Source organism: Herpailurus yagouaroundi, unplaced genomic scaffold (genome assembly GCF_014898765.1).
Source record: "Herpailurus yagouaroundi ecotype Mexico unplaced genomic scaffold, PumYag 164, whole genome shotgun sequence".
NCBI classification, from domain to species: Eukaryota; Metazoa; Chordata; class Mammalia; order Carnivora; family Felidae; genus Herpailurus; species Herpailurus yagouaroundi.
In genome coordinates this window covers 12,208,511-12,227,942 of record NW_024412405.1, presented here as the reverse complement: position 1 = coordinate 12,227,942, position 19,432 = coordinate 12,208,511, and the positions used below count along the sequence as shown (strand labels likewise).

The 19,432-nt window shown below is 35.9% G+C and overlaps 1 protein-coding gene across 1 annotated transcript in view; it reads left to right on the top strand.

Annotated features, from left to right (window-relative positions):
• Positions 1–17,195, top strand: part of TM9SF2 (transmembrane 9 superfamily member 2) — a 66,597-nt gene extending 49,402 nt beyond the window's left edge. The window contains exons 12-17 of the mRNA XM_040487164.1: positions 1,692–1,749; positions 5,994–6,153; positions 8,571–8,722; positions 9,811–9,922; positions 13,324–13,495; positions 16,506–17,195. Of these exons, the coding sequence (XP_040343098.1) occupies positions 1,692–1,749; positions 5,994–6,153; positions 8,571–8,722; positions 9,811–9,922; positions 13,324–13,495; positions 16,506–16,573 (722 nt within the window). The 3' untranslated portion in view covers positions 16,574–17,195. The remainder of the gene's footprint in view (positions 1–1,691; positions 1,750–5,993; positions 6,154–8,570; positions 8,723–9,810; positions 9,923–13,323; positions 13,496–16,505) is intronic.
• Positions 17,196–19,432: the final 2,237 nt, after the last annotated feature.

The window sequence follows — 19,432 nt, the reverse complement described above, 5'->3', positions numbered from 1 at the left end:
TAAATAATTCACGGAGGTGAAAAATACAATATAGGAAATGTGGCCAATAGTACTGTTGTGACAGATGGTGACTACACTCTATCATGGTGAACATCGAGTAATATATAGAATTGGGGAATCAGTTTGTTGTACACCTGAAACTAATATAACATTGTGTCAGTTATATACGTCAGTAATAAATTAGGGGGAAAAAAGGGCCCACCAAAAGCAAAAACAAACAAACAAAATGGAAGATGGGACAGAACTATGGTTGATGTGAAGAAGGTTTGAGGTAAAACACAGGTTACATAGGCAGCCCTAAAAGTGACGTTGGCTAGACTCAACTCCAAGTAGAAATATTTGTTAGAGTTTGCCAGGTACAGTGCTCTCTGAAAATGAGACGTGCTATATGTATGTGTGTCTGTGTTTTACTTTTTGTGTATTTTGTCCCAAGTTTTTTTTTTCTTTTTCATCCTTTCCTAAAGGACAGAAGGTTGTGGGTGTCACGTGTAGTTTAACACACATGAGCTGAGCCACAGTTGGACCCCTACCTCCCATGCAGCACTCCCTCTTTCTCAACCATGCTGGCCTTCTTCCTGTATCTTCACACCTGCCCCAGGAACTCCCCGTGTCCTGTTCCCTGTGTGAGAAGCTCTAGCTCATGCTCCCTCCCAGCCGAGACGCAGTCCCTCTTTAACTCCTGCTCCATCCTTCAGATCCCCCAGCTGCCCATTAATCAGGCAGAACATTCAAGAGGTGCTGTCATGTGGCCCCAGTCACAAAATACTTCATTTTATAGAATCATTTCTAATGTTTCAAAAATATTATTTGAATTTTGATTGGAATTGTATTAAACCCTGAATTAATAATTTCATAATAGTCTCTTAATCAGTAATGCTGCAAATTCAAATCACATGTATATAATTTGTCATTTTGTTTTAAGGGAAGTGGTACTTATAAACTATTACAACTTTTTAAAGAAATCAGAGCTGTTCTCACACCTCAGCCAGTTTCATCTTCAGCTTTTAAGCTGGAAGCAGAAAACCATTTTTTACTCTGTGTACTTGAAAAAAAAAGTGGGGAAAAGAAATTAGAGAGGGACAAAGCATATTAAAAAGTTCATGAGCAAATTTGTTCTGTTAAGTGGCCATAACTGTCCTACTCTTCTCAGTCACCTGATCTGACATACCCAAGCCCCACCCCCACCTTTAGCCCCTCCCAGTAACTGCAGTGGTACATGAGCCCTGAAGATTTAGACCTGCTGTGGAAACTTAAATGTGTTGCACTTGAGGCTTGCAGGTTCCTAGTTGTATAACAGATTTTGAAACTGGCCACAAGATAAAGGAGAATCTTCAGTATGCCCTTTCTCTACCCAGTTCCATGGATTGGAACTGGCCTAGAACCTAAGGGTTTGTTTTATTTTGAAGTAGAAAAAAAAAAAAGATTGGAAAAGAAGTGGTCTGGATGACCTTCCTCTGATATTAGATTTATGTTGAAGCAAACATCTTGAGAGCAGGGCTTATCCAGCAAAGTTTGTGATGTGCATCTCTGGTCTGCATCACCTAGGGAATACCACATCATTTGCTAGTGTGATTTTCTAGGAGTGGTACCCAGTGCTGTCTGAAAATTTGTTTAATGCCAGACAAATATGGTCATTTGGTTTGCTTTGAAGAAAAGTCTGTATGGCATACCACTTTTGTTTTCTTCCATAGCCTTTGGTGGTGAGAAGTGGAAAACAAATGTTTTACTGACATCATTTCTTTGTCCTGGGTAAGTGAACGTTTCAATAGTAATTGTCTTACATAGTCATATTTTAGTTCCCAAATTTTCAACCTCTTAGGTCTTTAATCTTCTCTGTCTCTAAACTGTGTACACTAGAAAATGAATTTAATTTTTTAAAAAGGGATAAAAAAATGAATATTTAATAAACGTTTGTGGAATGACTTCCACCTGCTGTGTCTGGAAAAAAGTATCTTTGGACATAAGAAATTTGTAGATTCCTTTTCTTAAAAGTCTATTTCTTAGTCTGTGTGAGTTGGTCTGGCATGTTGTTATATAAGGCTACATTGAAAGCTTTTGACCTAATCACAAGAAGGTGTTTTCGCTTGCAGATTATTCAGGCAAGCAAACATTTTCAGATTTCTATCAAAAGTATTGCCACTCTTAAGTAATCTAAGTTTCCACTTATAGATGAATGGGGTAAAGAAGATGTGGTAACACACACACATATACACACAATAGAATATTACTCAGCTATAAAAAAAAAAAAAGAATGAGTTCTTGTCATTTGTGACATCATGGTCGACCTAGTGCTAAGTGAAATAAGTCTGAGAAAGACAAGTACCATGTGATTTCACTCATTTGTGGAATCTAACTACAAATGAACAAACAAAACAGAAGTAGACTCATAAATATAAAGAAAAAATTGGTGGATGCCAGAGGGGATAGTTGGGGAAAGGGATGGGCAGAATAGGCCAAGAGGTTTAAGAGTTACAAACTTCAGTTTAAAATAAATAAGTGATAGAGGTGAAAAATAGAGCATAAGGAATATATTGTACTAACAGTATATGGTAACAAAAGGTGACTTTACTTATCTTGGTGAGCACTGAGTAATGTACAGACATTGTCAAATCACTACATTGTACACCTGAAACTAATATAACATTGTCAACTATAATTGAAAGATAAAAAAATTTTTTTAAAGTAGTGCCACTTTATTTAGAGTTTATTCCATTAAATAGAGTAATATATAGCAAAAAATTTTTTAAATGACAATCACGTTTAAAAAAATAATAATTGTGACTCTTTGGAAGATAGCTTTTGATATCAAGTATCTGATCGGTGTCTGGTCCTAGAAATAGAACCCACTTTTTTCCCAACTCCCAGATTTCTGGTGGACAAGAACCAGCCTCTGAGCAGTTAGCAGCAATAGTGAAATCCAAAGGTTAAATCTAAAAGCCAGGCCATTCTGTTTGCAGGCCAGAAACTAAAGAATAGCAATAGTTGCATTGTTTATACATGTTTGGGATAAATATTCCCTCAGATAATTCCCTCCATTGAAGAATGATATGATTCTCAGCCATTCATGATATATTCAGATTTATTTATTTACTTACTTATTTATTATTTTAGAGAGAGAGAGGGTGAGCAGGGGAGAGGGGCAGAGGGAGGGAGTAAGAATCTTTTTTTTTTTTAATGTTTATATTTGAGAGAGAGAGAGAACACAAGTGGGAGAGGAGCAAAGAGAGAGGGAGACGCAGAATCTGAAGCAGGCTCCAGGCTCTGAGCTGTCAGCACAGAGCCCGACGTGGGGCTGGAAGTCTGAAACTGGGAGATTATGACCTGAGCCGAAGTCAGACGCTTAACCAACTGAGCCACCCAGGCGCCCTGATGTATTCAGATTTTTATGCTGTTTCTCCAGCCAAATCCTTTGTCTTCTTTCCCATCAACTAAAGAAGTACTCCTTCTTCCCAAGACAAGTCAGCAGTCTGTGATTTCCTTCAGAAACTTGCCTTTCAGACATTCCTCCTAATCTCTGGCATCTTCTATTTCTCAGTGTTCTGTTCGTGTTTCATCGTCTTTCCTACAAATATACTAGGTTCCCAAATCCTAAAATGAGCTTCTCCGTAAGCATCTTCCCCTCTACTATCTTCTTTCTTTTACATTCCCAACAAACTGCCTTGAAAAAATATTCCACACTCCTTTATTCTCATTTTCTTCTCAGCATGCATTCACAACATAAACCCACGTACTCTTTCTTCCCCTATGACTTTAGTGAAAACTTCTCTCAAATACCAATGATATTCGCATTTCTAAATCTAGAAATCATTTTCTCTGTCTTCACTCTATGTCTCTACATTGTCTAACATTGGGATACTTTCTCCTTGAAATGCCTTTCATTTTTTGGCTTCATAGAAATTATCCTAAGCCAGTTCTTTTATATCTCTGATCAGCCCTTCTTTGATTTATCTTCATGCTACCCTTAAAAGTGGGTGTTCATTTAAAAAAAAAAAAACAACAGGGGCGCCTGGGTGGCGCAGTCAGTTAAGCGTCCGACTTCAGCCAGGTCATGATCTCGCGGTCCGTGAGTTCGAGCCCCGCGTCGGGCTCTGGGCTGATGGCTCAGAGCCTGGAGCCTGTTTCCAGTTCTGTGTCTCCCTCTCTCTCTGCCCCTCGCCCGTTCATGCTCTGTCTCTCTCTGTCCCAAAAATAAATAAATGTTGAAAAAAAAATTAAAAAAAATAAAAATAAAAAAACAACAACAACAAAAAAAACCTGTTAGGTTTTCACCAGAAGGATAGTGAGGTAATGAATGAGGGAAAAGCCAGGGTTGGGGGAGGAAAAGCACATAAGAGTGTACCAGGAACCCAAGGGGGCAGGGAGAATTGGTGTTTGCCTAGGAAAAGAAGTACCATTTAATGACATGAAATTAATTCATGTAATTTTATGTAAATACCTACATATAATTATTACAGTAGACACAACAAAATGGTATTTGATAATATTAAACATCGTTTCCAAATATAAAAATTATTCAATGGAGGGGCATGTGGGTGGCTCAGTCAGTTAAGCATCCAACTCTTGGTTTAGGCTCAAGTCATGATCTCACCTTTCATGAGATTGAGCTCCAAGTTGGGCTCTTTACTGACAGTGCGATTGCTGCTTGGGATTCTTTCTCTCCCTCTCTTTGCTCCTCCCCCACTGGTACACACTCATGCTCCACTCTCTTAAAATAAATAAATTAAAAAAAAAAAAAAAGGATTGAATGGAGAGAAATGCTTCTTTATATTAATAAAAATCTCATATTTATTTGTGATATAATTTGTATACAGAGAACAAGTTTCAGCTATAAAACAACAACAGAAAGGAGTATTAGCAACAGAAAACCTTCACAGTACGAGATACAAATTCACCGTGTTACTTGATCAGAGTATTGACTGCATGAGGGGTTTGGCAATGTGCTGCAGCTACTAGCACAGAAAACATAGAAATAGACCATATATTCATGGAAGCAGCTAGATGTGGCATCACCAATCAGAGGAAGTGTTAGATGATGCTCATACTTGATTGTGTATATGAAGGAAGAAAAATTCTGTTCTTACCAGTCACACACACAATCAATTCCAAGGGGATTGTGATCTAAATGTAATGGGCTTAACAGTTGGAAGAAAATATGGAAGAGTGTCTTCATGGAAGTGCCTGACTAGCTCAGTTGGTGGAGCATGTGACTCTTGATCTCGGGGTTGTGAGTTCAAATCCCACATTGGGTGTGGAGATTGCATAAAAAAATAAAATCTTTAAAAAAAACAAAAAAGAGGAGTATGTTCATGATCCCAGGTTAGGAAGGACTTTCTTCTCTTAAATGAGTTACACAAAGGATAAAGGGAAAATTGACAACTGGTCACATTAAAAACTGTGGGGGGGGGGAATGTAGAAACAATTATCATGTGATTACAGCCATATGTTTTAAAATGTACTCAGAGAAAAAAGACTGAAGGGAAATTAAGTATACATATTCACTTGTTTGGGGTTCATAAAAAGCCGTTAACTCAGAGAACGGGATATTTAACAAGGAATTATTAGTAGCTAGAATATATAAATAACTCACATCTATAATTTTAGAAAAGACGTACACCCCAAATGAAAAGTGAGTAGTAGATGTAACCAGCAAGTCACAGAAATAATAACTATAAAACCAATAGACACAAGATGCTCCACAGCAGTTGTGAACAGGACTTAAATTAAACAATAAATTTGACAATCCAAAGCATGATGAAATACATAAAGAGGTAACTTTCTTAAGCTACTGGTGGGAATTTCAGTCAGGCAAAACCAATCTGAAGAGCAATTGGGTAATTTCTAGAAAGTAATTTTAAATTTATATACCCCATTACTCAGCAACTTCATTTTCTTTGTATGTAACACAGAAATTGTAATATTAATGACATAAGATTGGTACTATATCATTTTGCTTCTGACTCAAGTTTTACCCAAAAGCCTATTGTATCTTTCAGGATTGTATTTGCTGACTTCTTTATAATGAATCTGATTCTCTGGGGAGAAGGATCTTCAGCAGCTATTCCTTTTGGAACATTGGTTGCCATATTGGCCCTTTGGTTCTGCATATCTGTGCCTCTAACATTTATTGGTGCATACTTCGGTTTTAAGAAGAACGTAAGTTTATGTGTTAATTTATTCAAATAAATTTCAGCTATGAAAATTAGCATATGCCACCTTAAAAGATAGAACAGTGTCTTAAAAAAAAATGTCTAAAAGATACACACTTACCCTATGGGATCTGGATTTCATAGAAAATTGATGACCTCTTAGTTTGATTGCAGTCATTCTTAAAAATAGTATTATTTTGGGTGTGGTAGAAAAGTCACAGATATAAACTTAGATTTCAAAGTTTTGTAAGTAAATGGAAACTGTAGATTAATAGACAACGAAATGGTAAGTTAAACTATTGAAAACTTTTTTTAGTGTTTTAAGTTAGTGCATTAAGTGTTTCTACATTACTTAACAAAGTAAACCAAGAATATGGGTTAGGAGGAAAGCTGTAAGAAAAGTGATTATAAAGTGACAGTGGTAATTTTTTTTAACATGTAGCTTTGCAAAAAATTTTCTATGGTTTTCCTCCTAATATTTCCTGCTAATATTCAAAGCTCAGTCCTTCCCTGCCTCCAGTCTTTCTCCACCTCTGCTGCCTCCTTTTGCCCACAGGCTAAGAGGAAAATGAACATTTTTACTTTTCTTTTTTTTTTTTTAATTAGTCCCCCCTCACCTTTTTTTTTAAGATTTGTTTATTTTGAGAGAAAGAGAGAGTGTGTGAGTGGGGGAGGGGCAGAGAGAATCCCAGGCAGGTTCTGCACTATCACTGCGCTCCCAAAGGGGGACTTGAACCCACAAACAACAATGTGATCACGACCTGAGCTGAAGTCGGATGCTTAACTGACTGAGCCAGCCAGGTGCCCTGAGAATTTGTCTAGTGTCCTTCTCACTTCACTGTCCTTGCTTTTCTCTGAGAACATCCAGTCCACAAGATTAAAAGAGATAATGTATTGCCATACACTTTGTGAAGGGGACCCAGAATGTCCTGGAAGAAACTGTCATTGCTTCATTGTCTCCACTGCACCTACCATGCCAGCCTACTGTAAGATTTTTCAATTCTTTGGCATTTTGCTTAATTTACAATTCTAAATCTGTATAGCATAAAAATACATATACCGCACAAATAGTGACCTGGCATGATTTAAAAATTTTGATTACATAAATAAGTATTTGACATTCTAAAAATATTCCTGTTAAAAATACAAACACTGAAGAACGATCTAATGATTTTCTTTTTTTTTTTTTTTTTTAATTTTTTTTTTCAACGTTTATTTATTTTTGGGACAGAGAGAGACAGAGCATGAACGGGGGAGGGGCAGAGAGAGAGGGAGACACAGAATCGGAAACAGGCTCCAGGCTCTGAGCCATCAGCCCAGAGCCTGACGCGGGGCTCGAACTCCCGGACCGCGAGATCGTGACCTGGCTGAAGTCAGACGCTTAACCGACTGCGCCACCCAGGCGCCCCACGATCTAATGATTTTCTATCTGTATATCTATTTCACAGAAGTATATTCTCAATGAGACTACCAGTTATATATTTTTTTTTTTTTTTTTTTTTTTTAGAATTTATTTATTTTGAGAAAGAGAGTGCGTATATCCAAGTAGGGAGGGACAGGGAGGACAGGGAGAGGGAGAGAGAGAGTGAGTGAGTGAGTGAGTCAGAGAGTCCCAAGTAGACTCCACACTGTTAGTGCAGAGCCCACCATGGGGCTTGATCCCATGAACTGCGAGATCGTGACCTGAGCCAAAATCAAGTGTCAGACTCTTCACTGACTGAGCCTCCCAGGTGCCCTACCAAGTTTTAAGTTTTGAGATGTCATCACAAAAACTATAAAAAGTATGCTTTTGAAATTTTTTGCAAGAAAATGAATTTCTGTATCTCTACCCCTGTTTCCCCTTGGCTGTGTTTTTGGTGCTTTAGATTTCATTTATTTTTATACTACCATGTCGTATGTTACAAAAGGGAGAATATTATCAGTATCTTATGGTCATAAAGTTTCATATAGCCATTCATTGTTGCCTTTATGTTCTTAAATCTTAGTAGAATTGAACAATTTTAGTAAAGATGATATTGCCCATCTCCAAATAAAAATTCATCGACAGTAACTTCAGAATCAGCTAATTTCTTACAATAATTATGTCATTAAAAGGGAAAACCTAACATTTCCTTTGTCTTAACTGTTATTTTTAAGTACTATATTACGTCCTTCTATGTATTTCTTACCTTGCCTAAAGCCATTAATGGATAACTGCTGGAAACAGTGATGGCTTGTTCCACTAGACAGACTGAACATTATACCTGATAGTATCTGGGGTCATTGCTTCTAAATACAAAATTCAGTTTGATGACTTAAGTAGACTTATATTGCCAATACTATCATCATGGAAGCTGAGAAAAAGCAGGCAGATAATCTAATATAGAGAAAAATTTTTTAAATAGATAAATATTTATGAATCCTTTTTTTTTTTTTTTACTAAAGGCCATTGAACATCCAGTTCGAACCAATCAGATTCCACGTCAGATTCCTGAGCAATCCTTCTACACAAAGCCGTTGCCTGGTATTATCATGGGAGGGATTTTGCCCTTTGGGTGCATCTTTATACAGCTTTTCTTCATTCTAAATAGTATCTGGTAAGCTAAGGGTGAAGTCGTCTTATCCCCTTTCCCATTACATGTAGTATTAGCTTTCTCTTTTTGTTTATCTGGATGGATGACTATTTGTATCTTATACATGTAAAATCTCCAGTAATCAGAAATCTTAAGAGCCAAAGGTTATTTTATCTTTTCCATATGAGAAAAAGAATAAGTGATAACAGCTGTTACTAATTGAGTGCTTATTAATTCTTACTTTTACTTCTGACTTAATCCTCATACCTCAGTGGGGTGGGTATTATCCCCATTTTACAGAGACAGAGGTGAAGCTTTGGATATTAAGTAATTTACCTGTGTCACACGGCTACTATGTGACAGAAAATTAACCTGTCTCCCCATACCTGTGTTCTTAAGTAACTGATCTGTACTGCTTCAGAGAGAAGATACTCTGAGCCCTTGATATAGGGGATTTGATTTGATCAAGCATTGGGAGGAGGGTGGAGGTAGATGACGTTCAAAGTTCTTACTAATCCCAAGATTCCTTCATTCTCTTGATTTCTTATTTGCATGGAGAAACTCATGGTGCTAATTCTGAGCCACTTTATTAGGGTATATACACTGCAGTGTATTATCGTAATATGACCGCAGTGACATGTTACAGCAATACCAAGGTTTGCAGTAACATGGAGTCAGCATTGAATGTGAGCTTTTTAGTGATTGGAACAGATCTTTCCTTCCCGATTGTTAGAACATTTTCAAAAGTCAGCTGTTTTTATCACATATGATAAGAAACAATGTATACCAACTGCGACCCTTTTTTAGTTTGGCTCTGCATGTGTATTAATTTTTTATCAAATTTGTCTCACTAGTAAACAATTAGACTATGCATATTTGACTAAATAAGAGTTTCAGGTTCTACTTGAGTGAGAAGGCAAAATCCAATGACATTACCAAACCTTTTCCTCTCCCTGCCCTACCCCTACACCATCCACACCTATGAGGTTGTGTTGTCTTTAGTTGGGAGAAAAAGCAAGCATTTTCCAGTTCAGGGAAGGTGAAAAGACTGTGTCATTTACTGTGACAAAGAGAAAAGATTTATAGTTTAATCTTGACATGTTTGATTATAGGTCACATCAGATGTATTACATGTTTGGCTTCCTATTTCTGGTGTTTATCATTTTGGTTATTACATGTTCAGAGGCAACTATACTTCTTTGCTATTTCCACCTATGTGCAGAGGTATGTATTAGCAATGTTCACTTGTATTAATTTGTAGCTGGTATTTATAATTTTGGCATAAGACAACTTTGAATACCATCAATTGAAATAATTTCTGTAAATATGTGTTTATTAAGATAGAAATTGACCTTCATTCCTCAATTAAATGTAGCTCTTTTTAGGATTGGATTATGATAGTATCTCAGTTCAGTATATTTATTTAGAGCTTAAATTTAAAATGTTAATTTTCTCAGTTTTTCTTTTAAAATTTGTCTATTTTTATCTAAAATCTTTTTAACACTAAAGTTTACTTTGAGAGAGAGAGGGAATCCCAAGTAGGCTCTGCACTGTCACACAGAGCCCCACTCAGGCCTCTATCCCACAAACTGTGAGATCATGACCTGAGTCAAAATCAAGAGTCAGATGCTTAACCAACTGAGCCACCCATGCACCCCTTTATTTATTTATTTATTTATTTATTTATCTATCTATCTATCTATCTATCTATCTATTTATTTATTTATTTTGAGAGAGCACGTGAGCATGTGCATGCATGTGAGTGGGGGAGGGGCAGAGAAGGGGAAAGAAAATGCCAAACAGGCACCACACCCATTGTGGAGCCCGATGTGGGGCTCGATCCCCGTGAGATCGTGACCTAAGCTGAAATCCAGAGCCGAACACTCTCGACCAGCTGAGCCACACAGACACCCTTAATATAAAACATTTTTAAGTGGGAGTATTCATGAAAACATTAGAGTGGTTACACTGTAATGAATTATAGTCATGGCAAAATGATGGCACTCTTATGTATATTTGATTTTTGAAGATCTGGGTTGTATTAAATCATTCTTTTGTATTTATTTTCTATATAGGAGATTAAATCTAATTTTGTTAAACTTAGATGCTTTTTTTAAAAGTTGAGGTTAAATTCACATAACTTAAAATTAAACCATTTTAAAGTGAACAATTGAGTGGCATTTACTACGTTCATTTACAGTGTTGTACAACTACCACCTCTTTCTAGTTCCAAAATATTTTCATCACCCTTAAATAAAACCTCATACCATTAAGCAATTACTTCTCATTCCCTTCTCCCTCCAAAACCCTGGCAATCATCAGTCTGCTTTCTGTCTAAAGATTTACCTATTCTGGACATTTCATGTTAATGGAGTCATATGTGACCTTTTGTGTCTGGCTTCTTTCACGTAGCAGAATGTTTTCAAGATTCAGTACTTTGTTCCTTTTTATAACTGAATAATATTCCATTGTATGGCTATACCCTAATTTGTTTATCCAGTCATTTGCTGATGGAAATTAGATTTGTTTCCACCTTTTGGCTATTGGGAATAGTGCTTCTATGAACATTCATATACAAATACTTGTTTTGAGTACCAGTTTTCAGTTCTTTTGGGTATATACATTAAAGTGGAATCACTGAGTCATATGGTAATTCTTCAACTTTTTGCAGAGCCACCAAAGTATTTTTCACAGTGGCTGTACCATTTGCATTCTTACCAGAAATGCACAAGTGTTCTAATTTCTCCATATCCTTACCTGCACTTGCTGTTTGCCGTTTTTTAAAAATTATAGCCATCCTTGTAGGTGTGAAGTTTTATCTTATTGTGGTTTTGATTTTCACTTCCCCAGTGACTAATGATGTTGAGCATCTTTTCTTTGGTTGTTGACCATCTGTGTATCTTGTTTGGAGAAGTGTCTGTTTAGATTTTTTGCCCATTTATGAACTGGGTTATTTATCTTTTTGTTGAGTTGTAAGAGTTCTGTATATAATTCAGAGTTCTGTATATATTCTGAATACTAAGTACTAAACTTTTATCAGATAAATGATTTGCAAATATTTTCTGTTGTTCTGTAGGTTGTCTTTTTACTTTCTTGATAATGGCCTTTACACAAAAGTTTGTAATTTTGATAGAATCTGATTTATCTATTTTTTTCCTTTGTTGCCATATCTAAGAATTCATTGCTAAATTCAAGGTAATGAAAATTTATCTGTATGTTTTCTTCTGAGTGTATAGTTTTAGCTTACATATTTAGGTCATTGATCCATTGTGAGTTTATTTTTTGGTTATGGTAATTAGTTAGGAATCCACCTTCATTCTTTTACATGTGAATATCCAGTTTTTCCATTTGTTAAAGAGACTAAATCTTTCCTTATTGAATGGTCTTGCAACCTTGTGGAAAATCCATTGGCCATAGATGTGTGGATTTATTTCTGGATTCTCAGTCAGTTCTATTCCAGTGGTATATACAGTGTCTTTATGCCAGCACCACACTGTTTTGATTACCATAGCTTTGTAATAAATTCTGGAATTGGGAAGGGTCAGTTCTCTAACTTTGTTCTTTTGTGAAGACTGTTTTGGCTATTCAGGACCCTTTGCAATTGCCTATGAACTTGGGATCAGCTTTTCCTTTTTTGTAATAAAGGGTTGTTGGAATTTTGATAGGAATTGCATTGAATCTGGAGATCACTTAGAAGAGTATTCCCATCTTATCAGTGTCAAGTCTTCCAGTCCATGGACACAAAATGTCTTTCCATTTATTTGTCTTTAATTTTTTTTTTTTGGCATGTTTTGTATTGTAGTTTTCAGTGTATAAGTCTTTCATGTTCTTGGTGAAATTTGTTCCTAGGTATCTTATTCTTTTTGGATGCTGTTGTAAATGGACTTTTTTTTAAATTTCCATTTCAGATTGTTCATCATTAGTGTAGAAAAACACAGCTGATTTTCATTTCTTTCCTGTACCCCTGCAATTTTGCTAAATTTGTTTATTTGCTATAGTAGTTTGTGTGTGTGGACTCCATAAGATTTTCTAATTTATGCTGGCATACTTTTTAAATATATTTAATTTTTCACATATTCTACGGGGTAGGAAAGAGTGAAGTATTTTCTTTTAAGAGATCTGCTAAGCTGTAAACTACTTCATGTAAAAGTAAGAAGAGCTCTTTTTAAAACTTACCTTGTTTAAATTATGTTACTCGCAACTGAAAATAGATTTCAACCAGGCTTTAATAGGATAATCTTCTTCCTCACATAGAGTTGACCAGAGTATAAGATAAATAATACTAATTTTGAACTATGTAAGATCTTGTGCATTGCTTTTCTTTGGGAAGAGTACGTTTTAAAGTACAGTCTAATGCTTCATTATTCATAAACCATTTAAGATTTTTCCATGTGTTTTTAGCCCAACTTGAAGTAGTTCCACCAAAAGTAGGGAATGCTTCTTAGCATCTTCAGTGAGCAGGGAAATGGGCAAAGTTCAGTAGGAGAAAAATACGGGAAATGATAGCAAAGCTAGGTTTTGGGGCTGTGTCACATAGCTGCATTTGCTTTGTAACTTTGTTCTGCTACATGTAATTAGTAATTGGAAAGTAATTCTTGTTCTTTAACTTTTTCTTTTCTACCTAGGATTACCATTGGCAGTGGCGTTCATTCCTTACCAGTGGCTTTACTGCAGTTTATTTCTTAATATATGCAGTACACTACTTCTTTTCAAAACTGCAAATCACAGGAACGGCAAGTACAATTCTGTACTTTGGCTATACCATGATAATGGTTTTGATCTTCTTTCTTTTTACAGGTAAGAATTAAAGTTATTAGTTTTAGTTAATAAGTTTTTAGGCAAATTATTTATAAATATTTTCCTTGGGCTTCTACTACTCAGCACTCCTACATTTAGTCCTAAGTGCAGCTGAGCATTGTTTGGTCGGCCCCGCTGTGAGGTGGATGTCAATAAACCAAAGAGGAAACAGAACCTAAAGGAAGAAGGCTAAACAATGTCCATTGTTGTGCTGTGAGTCCAGGGGTACCTGGGCCCATACCTGTCAAAAGTTTTCCCCTATTAACCTGTTAATGGTACAGTGCTTCTTAAGCTCATTTCAGAGATAGGGTGAAAGCTTTAGCTGTCTAAGTCTAGGGATAAGTAGAAATTGAAGGGGTGAAGTCAAGATGAAATTGAGAATAATGTTACCAAGAAAAGACAATCATAGAATACCCCTTACTCTAGAAATTTAAACTACAAGTTTATATCTCCACTTTAAAATATATAAGTACCTAATGGGAAATTGTACTGTATTGGTATTTATTTTATATATGTGTGCCTTATCTCTTCACCTGGATAAAAGTTTTCTGAGTCTTAGAGCACTTAGAGTAGCTGCTTGGTAAACATTTGTGGAATAACCAAACTAAAAAAAGAAAATTGTGGGACCTTTCTTTTTCACAAAAAATGTGCATCTATAATTTTATCTTAGATTGTGTTGCATGCTGTGTGAGGAAACATAGGATCTGAAAAGGAAAAAGGAATTAAAAATAAATTAGAACTGTTCTGCTTTTTAGTCATCTGTTAACATTTGAGAGAATTAGATGGGGTTTTGAAGTTCTCCTGTTGCTGTATCAGCTGTAAGGAGGTTCAGGCTCTTACACTGATTCTGTATTCCAGGTCATTGGTCAGATACAGGGGGGGTTGGTGTATGTGGTGGGTGCTTGTCTTAGTGCTACGTAACACATAGCTAGGTCCACAGCCATAAATCTTAATCAGTGATCCGCAAAACAAAGTGTAGCCTCTGAAACGAGCAATTACTGTTGTGCATATGGATCTGTATGTCTGTAAAAGCATATATAGAAGAATTTACTCCTTGCCTACACACAAAAAGTAGTGATCTTAGTGAATGTCTCTTATTTTTCCAGGCATGTGATATGATAGTTTACCTATTGTGTAGTTTATCACCTCTCTTTATTGTTCTTGATTTTTAGTGACATTTTATTTATTCAGAGTGAAACAAACTTTATAATCTAAATTTTGGAGCCACCTCAAATTGAATCAACCAGTTAAACCAGTAACTTTGGGTGTATTTCAGTTTATGGGAAAGATTCTCTGCTGGGGAATGGTGAATGCTTTCAGTGTCTTGCGTTTTTCTAAAGTGGGGTACATCTGTATTTACTTCAGTACCCCAAACTGACACCATTTTATTTAAGTAAATCTGTTTTACAAAACAAAATATTCTGTTACATAAGGAAAGATGCCACTTTTAGTATGTATATTATATTTATCCCTATTAAGGACAAAATAAAAAACTAAAAGTATTTTGTTAAGAACAAAATAAACTTAACTTACCTAGGGTTGCCAGTATGATGACAAATGTATTTTCTCACCTTAGAATATTTTCTCTTTATTATCTTAAAGCTCTTGGTAAGCATAAGGTTGTTTAAATACTTTTATGTTTTACCATTACTTTTCTAAAATTAACCCCAGCCTCTTTACAAACCTTAATAATTGTCTTTTGAATATCCAAAATGTAGATTTTTATGTCCTCTAAAACATACACAATGGTACATAGTGGGTACATGTATGATGGGTGAGAACAACAATGCTGCTACTTCCCATAATAAGGTCCCTTGTATAGTCTCTTGACTTAGAAAATCTCCATTAATACTTTTCACCATTGTGTTAAGTGTAATAAAAAGAAAAAAGGTTGGAACTTTAAATATATATATATATATATATATATATATATATATATACACACACACACACACACACACCTGCCACAAGGATATGTGCATCTCCTTCTGTATTCTTCTGCATGTCCACTTATTGACTATTCTCAGGTGATAATTCTGGAGAAATTCCAGGTTTTAAAAATATGTCAGGCAGTTCACAAGTTAGCAAATATTCTTTTACAAGACAAGAGTCTCTGAATTTATCTAAGCATGGTAAAGTTTAAAATAACACTATATTTGAAGTCAGAAAAGGTGAGTTTACATTCTGATCCTGCTTACCAGCCATGTGGCTATTAGACAGTTACTTAACTAAGTCTCATTTTTGTCACCTGTCTGGTTTTCAATTTTTTTGGAATCTAGACTGATGAAGATACTCGAAAACCAAAGCACATATTTTTTCATGAATCGTCTCATTTACTCTAGCTAGGGCAGATAAAATTATCTCTGTTTTGTAAGAAATGGGCTTGGAGATTTCCGTTGACTAGTGCAAGGATAATACACACAGTCACAACAGCTGCTCTGTCCTCTGACACCACACCACCTCTCGTATTCCGTGGGGTGCATCTTTGTTATTATCCTAATTGTATCACCTTTTAAACACTTTAAATTTAAAAAATTTTAATTTTATTATGGTTCTTTGAAAACTGATAATTCTCTGTAACAATACTTAGAAAATAATCCCTACTTATTATATGAATCTGATACTCTGTTTAAGGTATTCATATCAGACCTTGAATTAATTCTCATAGCAGTTTTCCATTTTGTGATAAGGAAGTATTAAATAGGAAAGGAAAATTGGCATCCTATTCATATTTTAATTTCAGTTTTTTTGCATGTAATAAGAAAAAATGTATCATAGAAAGTTTAGGTAGTAATCTTAAAAGTATAAAAAGTTCTATCAATTTCCGTAAGAAATTTGAGGTAGTGGTGTAAGTTTCAAAGAATTTATGGACCTATGGTATATTCCTGGTAAGTAATAGTTTACAGTTTTGTGGCTTTTTTTAAGGAACCAATAATTTTAAGTCTGTGTTTTTGTGTAAATTATGAGATTTCCTTGGGAAAAGAGTTTATTTTGTTTTTTTCTTTTATAGGAACAATTGGCTTCTTTGCATGCTTTTGGTTTGTTACCAAAATATACAGTGTGGTGAAGGTTGACTGAAGAAGCCAGTGTGTCCAGTTAAAACAGAAATAAATTAAATTCTTCATCAACAAAGACCTGTTTTTGTGACTACCTTGAGTTTTATCAGATATTGGCCTAGTAATCCTTCAGAAACAACATAATTCTAAATACACCTCTTCCCGTACACCTGTCCCCACAAAATGTGTTTTCAACACTAAAACATTTGTATTGTGATTTGATTAAGTATATATTCAGTTGTTCTCAGTGAAGAGCAAATTTAAATATTATGTGCATTTGTAAATACAATAGCTATAAAATTTTCAATACTTCTAATGACAGAATAGAGGAGGCCATATTAAACAGTACTGATGAAATGCAGGACAGTTCGTTGTAAATAGGATTTTCTAGGCACGGTAGGTGGAAAGAATTATTTTTCTTTGAAGGAAATGACTTTTTATCATGGTAATTTTGAAGGATGATTCATATGATGTGTTTATTGGGGGGATGTGGCTTTTAAAAAAATCTTGTCTTGGTTGTAACTGTTCATATCTTCTTTTCTGTGTTGACTTCATTATTCCCATGGTATTGGCCTTTTAAACTATGTGCCTCTGAGTCTTTCAATTTATAAATTTGTTATCTTAATAAATATTGTAAAAATGTCTGCATTGCATCATTACCTATTGTATATTCAAGGAGAGTCTATAAATAGAAATCTGTTTACCAATGGTATTTTAAAATGGTTTTCACTGTTTTATCAGATTTTACTGATTTTTGTTTATATAACATTTTCTTGGTTGATCTGAATGAAACTCCAGCCTCCTAGGTCTTGTGACAAACCTGGAATTTTCACTATTAGGCAGTAATAGAAATTTTAGTTGTGCATATCTAGCCAGATAAATGATGTAAGTCTAGTAGTTAATATGGGCCCACTACATTGTCATTAAGGATTTTATGTTTTTGACCTGTTTTTCAAAATACAGTATTTTTTTTAAGTCCGTATTTATTTATACATTAACAATGACTAGCAGATCCTCCCCTTTGTGATTACATTGTCTTAATTTGGATTTCACAGTTTTATTTCTTAGAGTTAAGAAATAACTATTTCTCTTTCACATTCATCTGACTAATTAAAAAACATTTATGTGGAAATAGAAGTTTGGGATGATTTCAGAAACTTTAGTCTGCATATACCTATAAGAATATTCATCTTGTATGTTAGGGGCTCAGTGCTTGCTGCTTATGAGAACAAATCAGGTACTGTTTACACTAAATTGACACTAAAATTATTAACTATTGTTCGTATGATATGGGCTCCTACTCAATAGTTTTAGGTCGATATCCCGTTTTTTTGTTTTTTTTTTTAAATTTTTTTTTCAACGTTTATTTATTTTTGGGACAGAGAGAGACAGAGCATGAACGGGGGAGGGGCAGAGAGAGAGAGGGAGACACAGAATCGGAAACAGGCTCCAGGCTCTGAGCCATCAGCCCAGAGCCTGATGCGGGGCTTGAACTCAAGGACCGGCGAGATCGTGACCTGGCTGAAGTCGGACGCTTAACCGACTGCGCCACCCAGGCGCCCCGGTCGGTATCCCGTTTTAAAACAACTAACCTGTCGGTGTTGAAGCATGAAGGAGCTCTGGTTATTTTTACCTTCTCACATAGAGATTTAAGAGAAGTTCCTTTCAAATTTATTTTCCACATCTCTTGCAGTATATTTAGTTTTTTATGTATAATACTGTTAAAGTACAGTTGAGATAGACTGATTGACTAAACAAAGAAAAGGTTTATAAAAAACTCTGGATTCAGAACTAGGCTAGTTTTGTTGATCAGAATTAAGCGTCTTCGATCTTACTTTTCCTTCAGTGAACCGATTAGCTTAGTAACTAAAACTTACAAAGCCAACTTACTGCTTTTTTTTTTTTTTTTAATTTTTTTTTCAACGTTTATTTATTTTTTTGGGGACAGAGAGAGACAGAGCATGAACGGGGGAGGGTCAGAGAGAGAGGGAGACACAGAATCGGAAACAGGCTCCAGGCTCTGAGCCATCAGCCCAGAGCCCAACGCGGGGCTCGAACTCACGGACCGCAAGATCGTGACCTGGCTGAAGTCAGACGCTTAACCGACTGCGCCACCCAGGCGCCCCCCAACTTACTGCTTTGATAGAATGTTTTCCTATAAAATTTTTATTTGTCTATACTTTGCAGTAAGCACATTTCACATTTAAATAATGAGGCCGTTAGAAAAACAAAAACATCAAAGGAAATGATTTAGCAGGGAGTAATGATGAAAAGGCCAGTAAAGAGGAAGGCCGGTGGTGAGAAGGGCCCGTGAGGACACAGCCTTTTCTCTGTGGTTTTATCAGGACTTCCTGAGGAGGAGTCACTGCCATGGTTCTAGCTGTATGTAGAAAGTAATGCTGCCACGGTGCCGCGAACACAGAGGGCAGTCACATGATTTCTGAGTCCTTTTGCCTTTTCTTGTCACTTCAGAATTTGCCCAGTTATGCCTTTTTCTCAGTGTCCCAACTTTTGGCTAATGGGAGAAGCTTAAGCAATGCCAGTAGTGAAAGCAGTCTTAATTAGCAATGCTGTTTAGCATTTGCAGTTTGGGTTCGATGGCACTTGACCAGTGCTGGAAGTGCCTGCCTCTTAGGTAATGGAGCAGTTGGGGGAAGTAGCTGAGGATAGACCTTTCCGTATGCATCACACCATACGAGGTATGAAGCTTGTGCACGGTGCAGCCCAGAAGTTGCTATATGGTCATACGTGGGCATCTGGTGCCTCTGTTCTAGTGCTATACCTTAAATCTGTGCTATCAGTCCCTCATACTTTCATATATACTAGCTGAGATTATGCAGTGACGTGAGTCACAAAACACTTTTAAAATTACAAAGCGTTA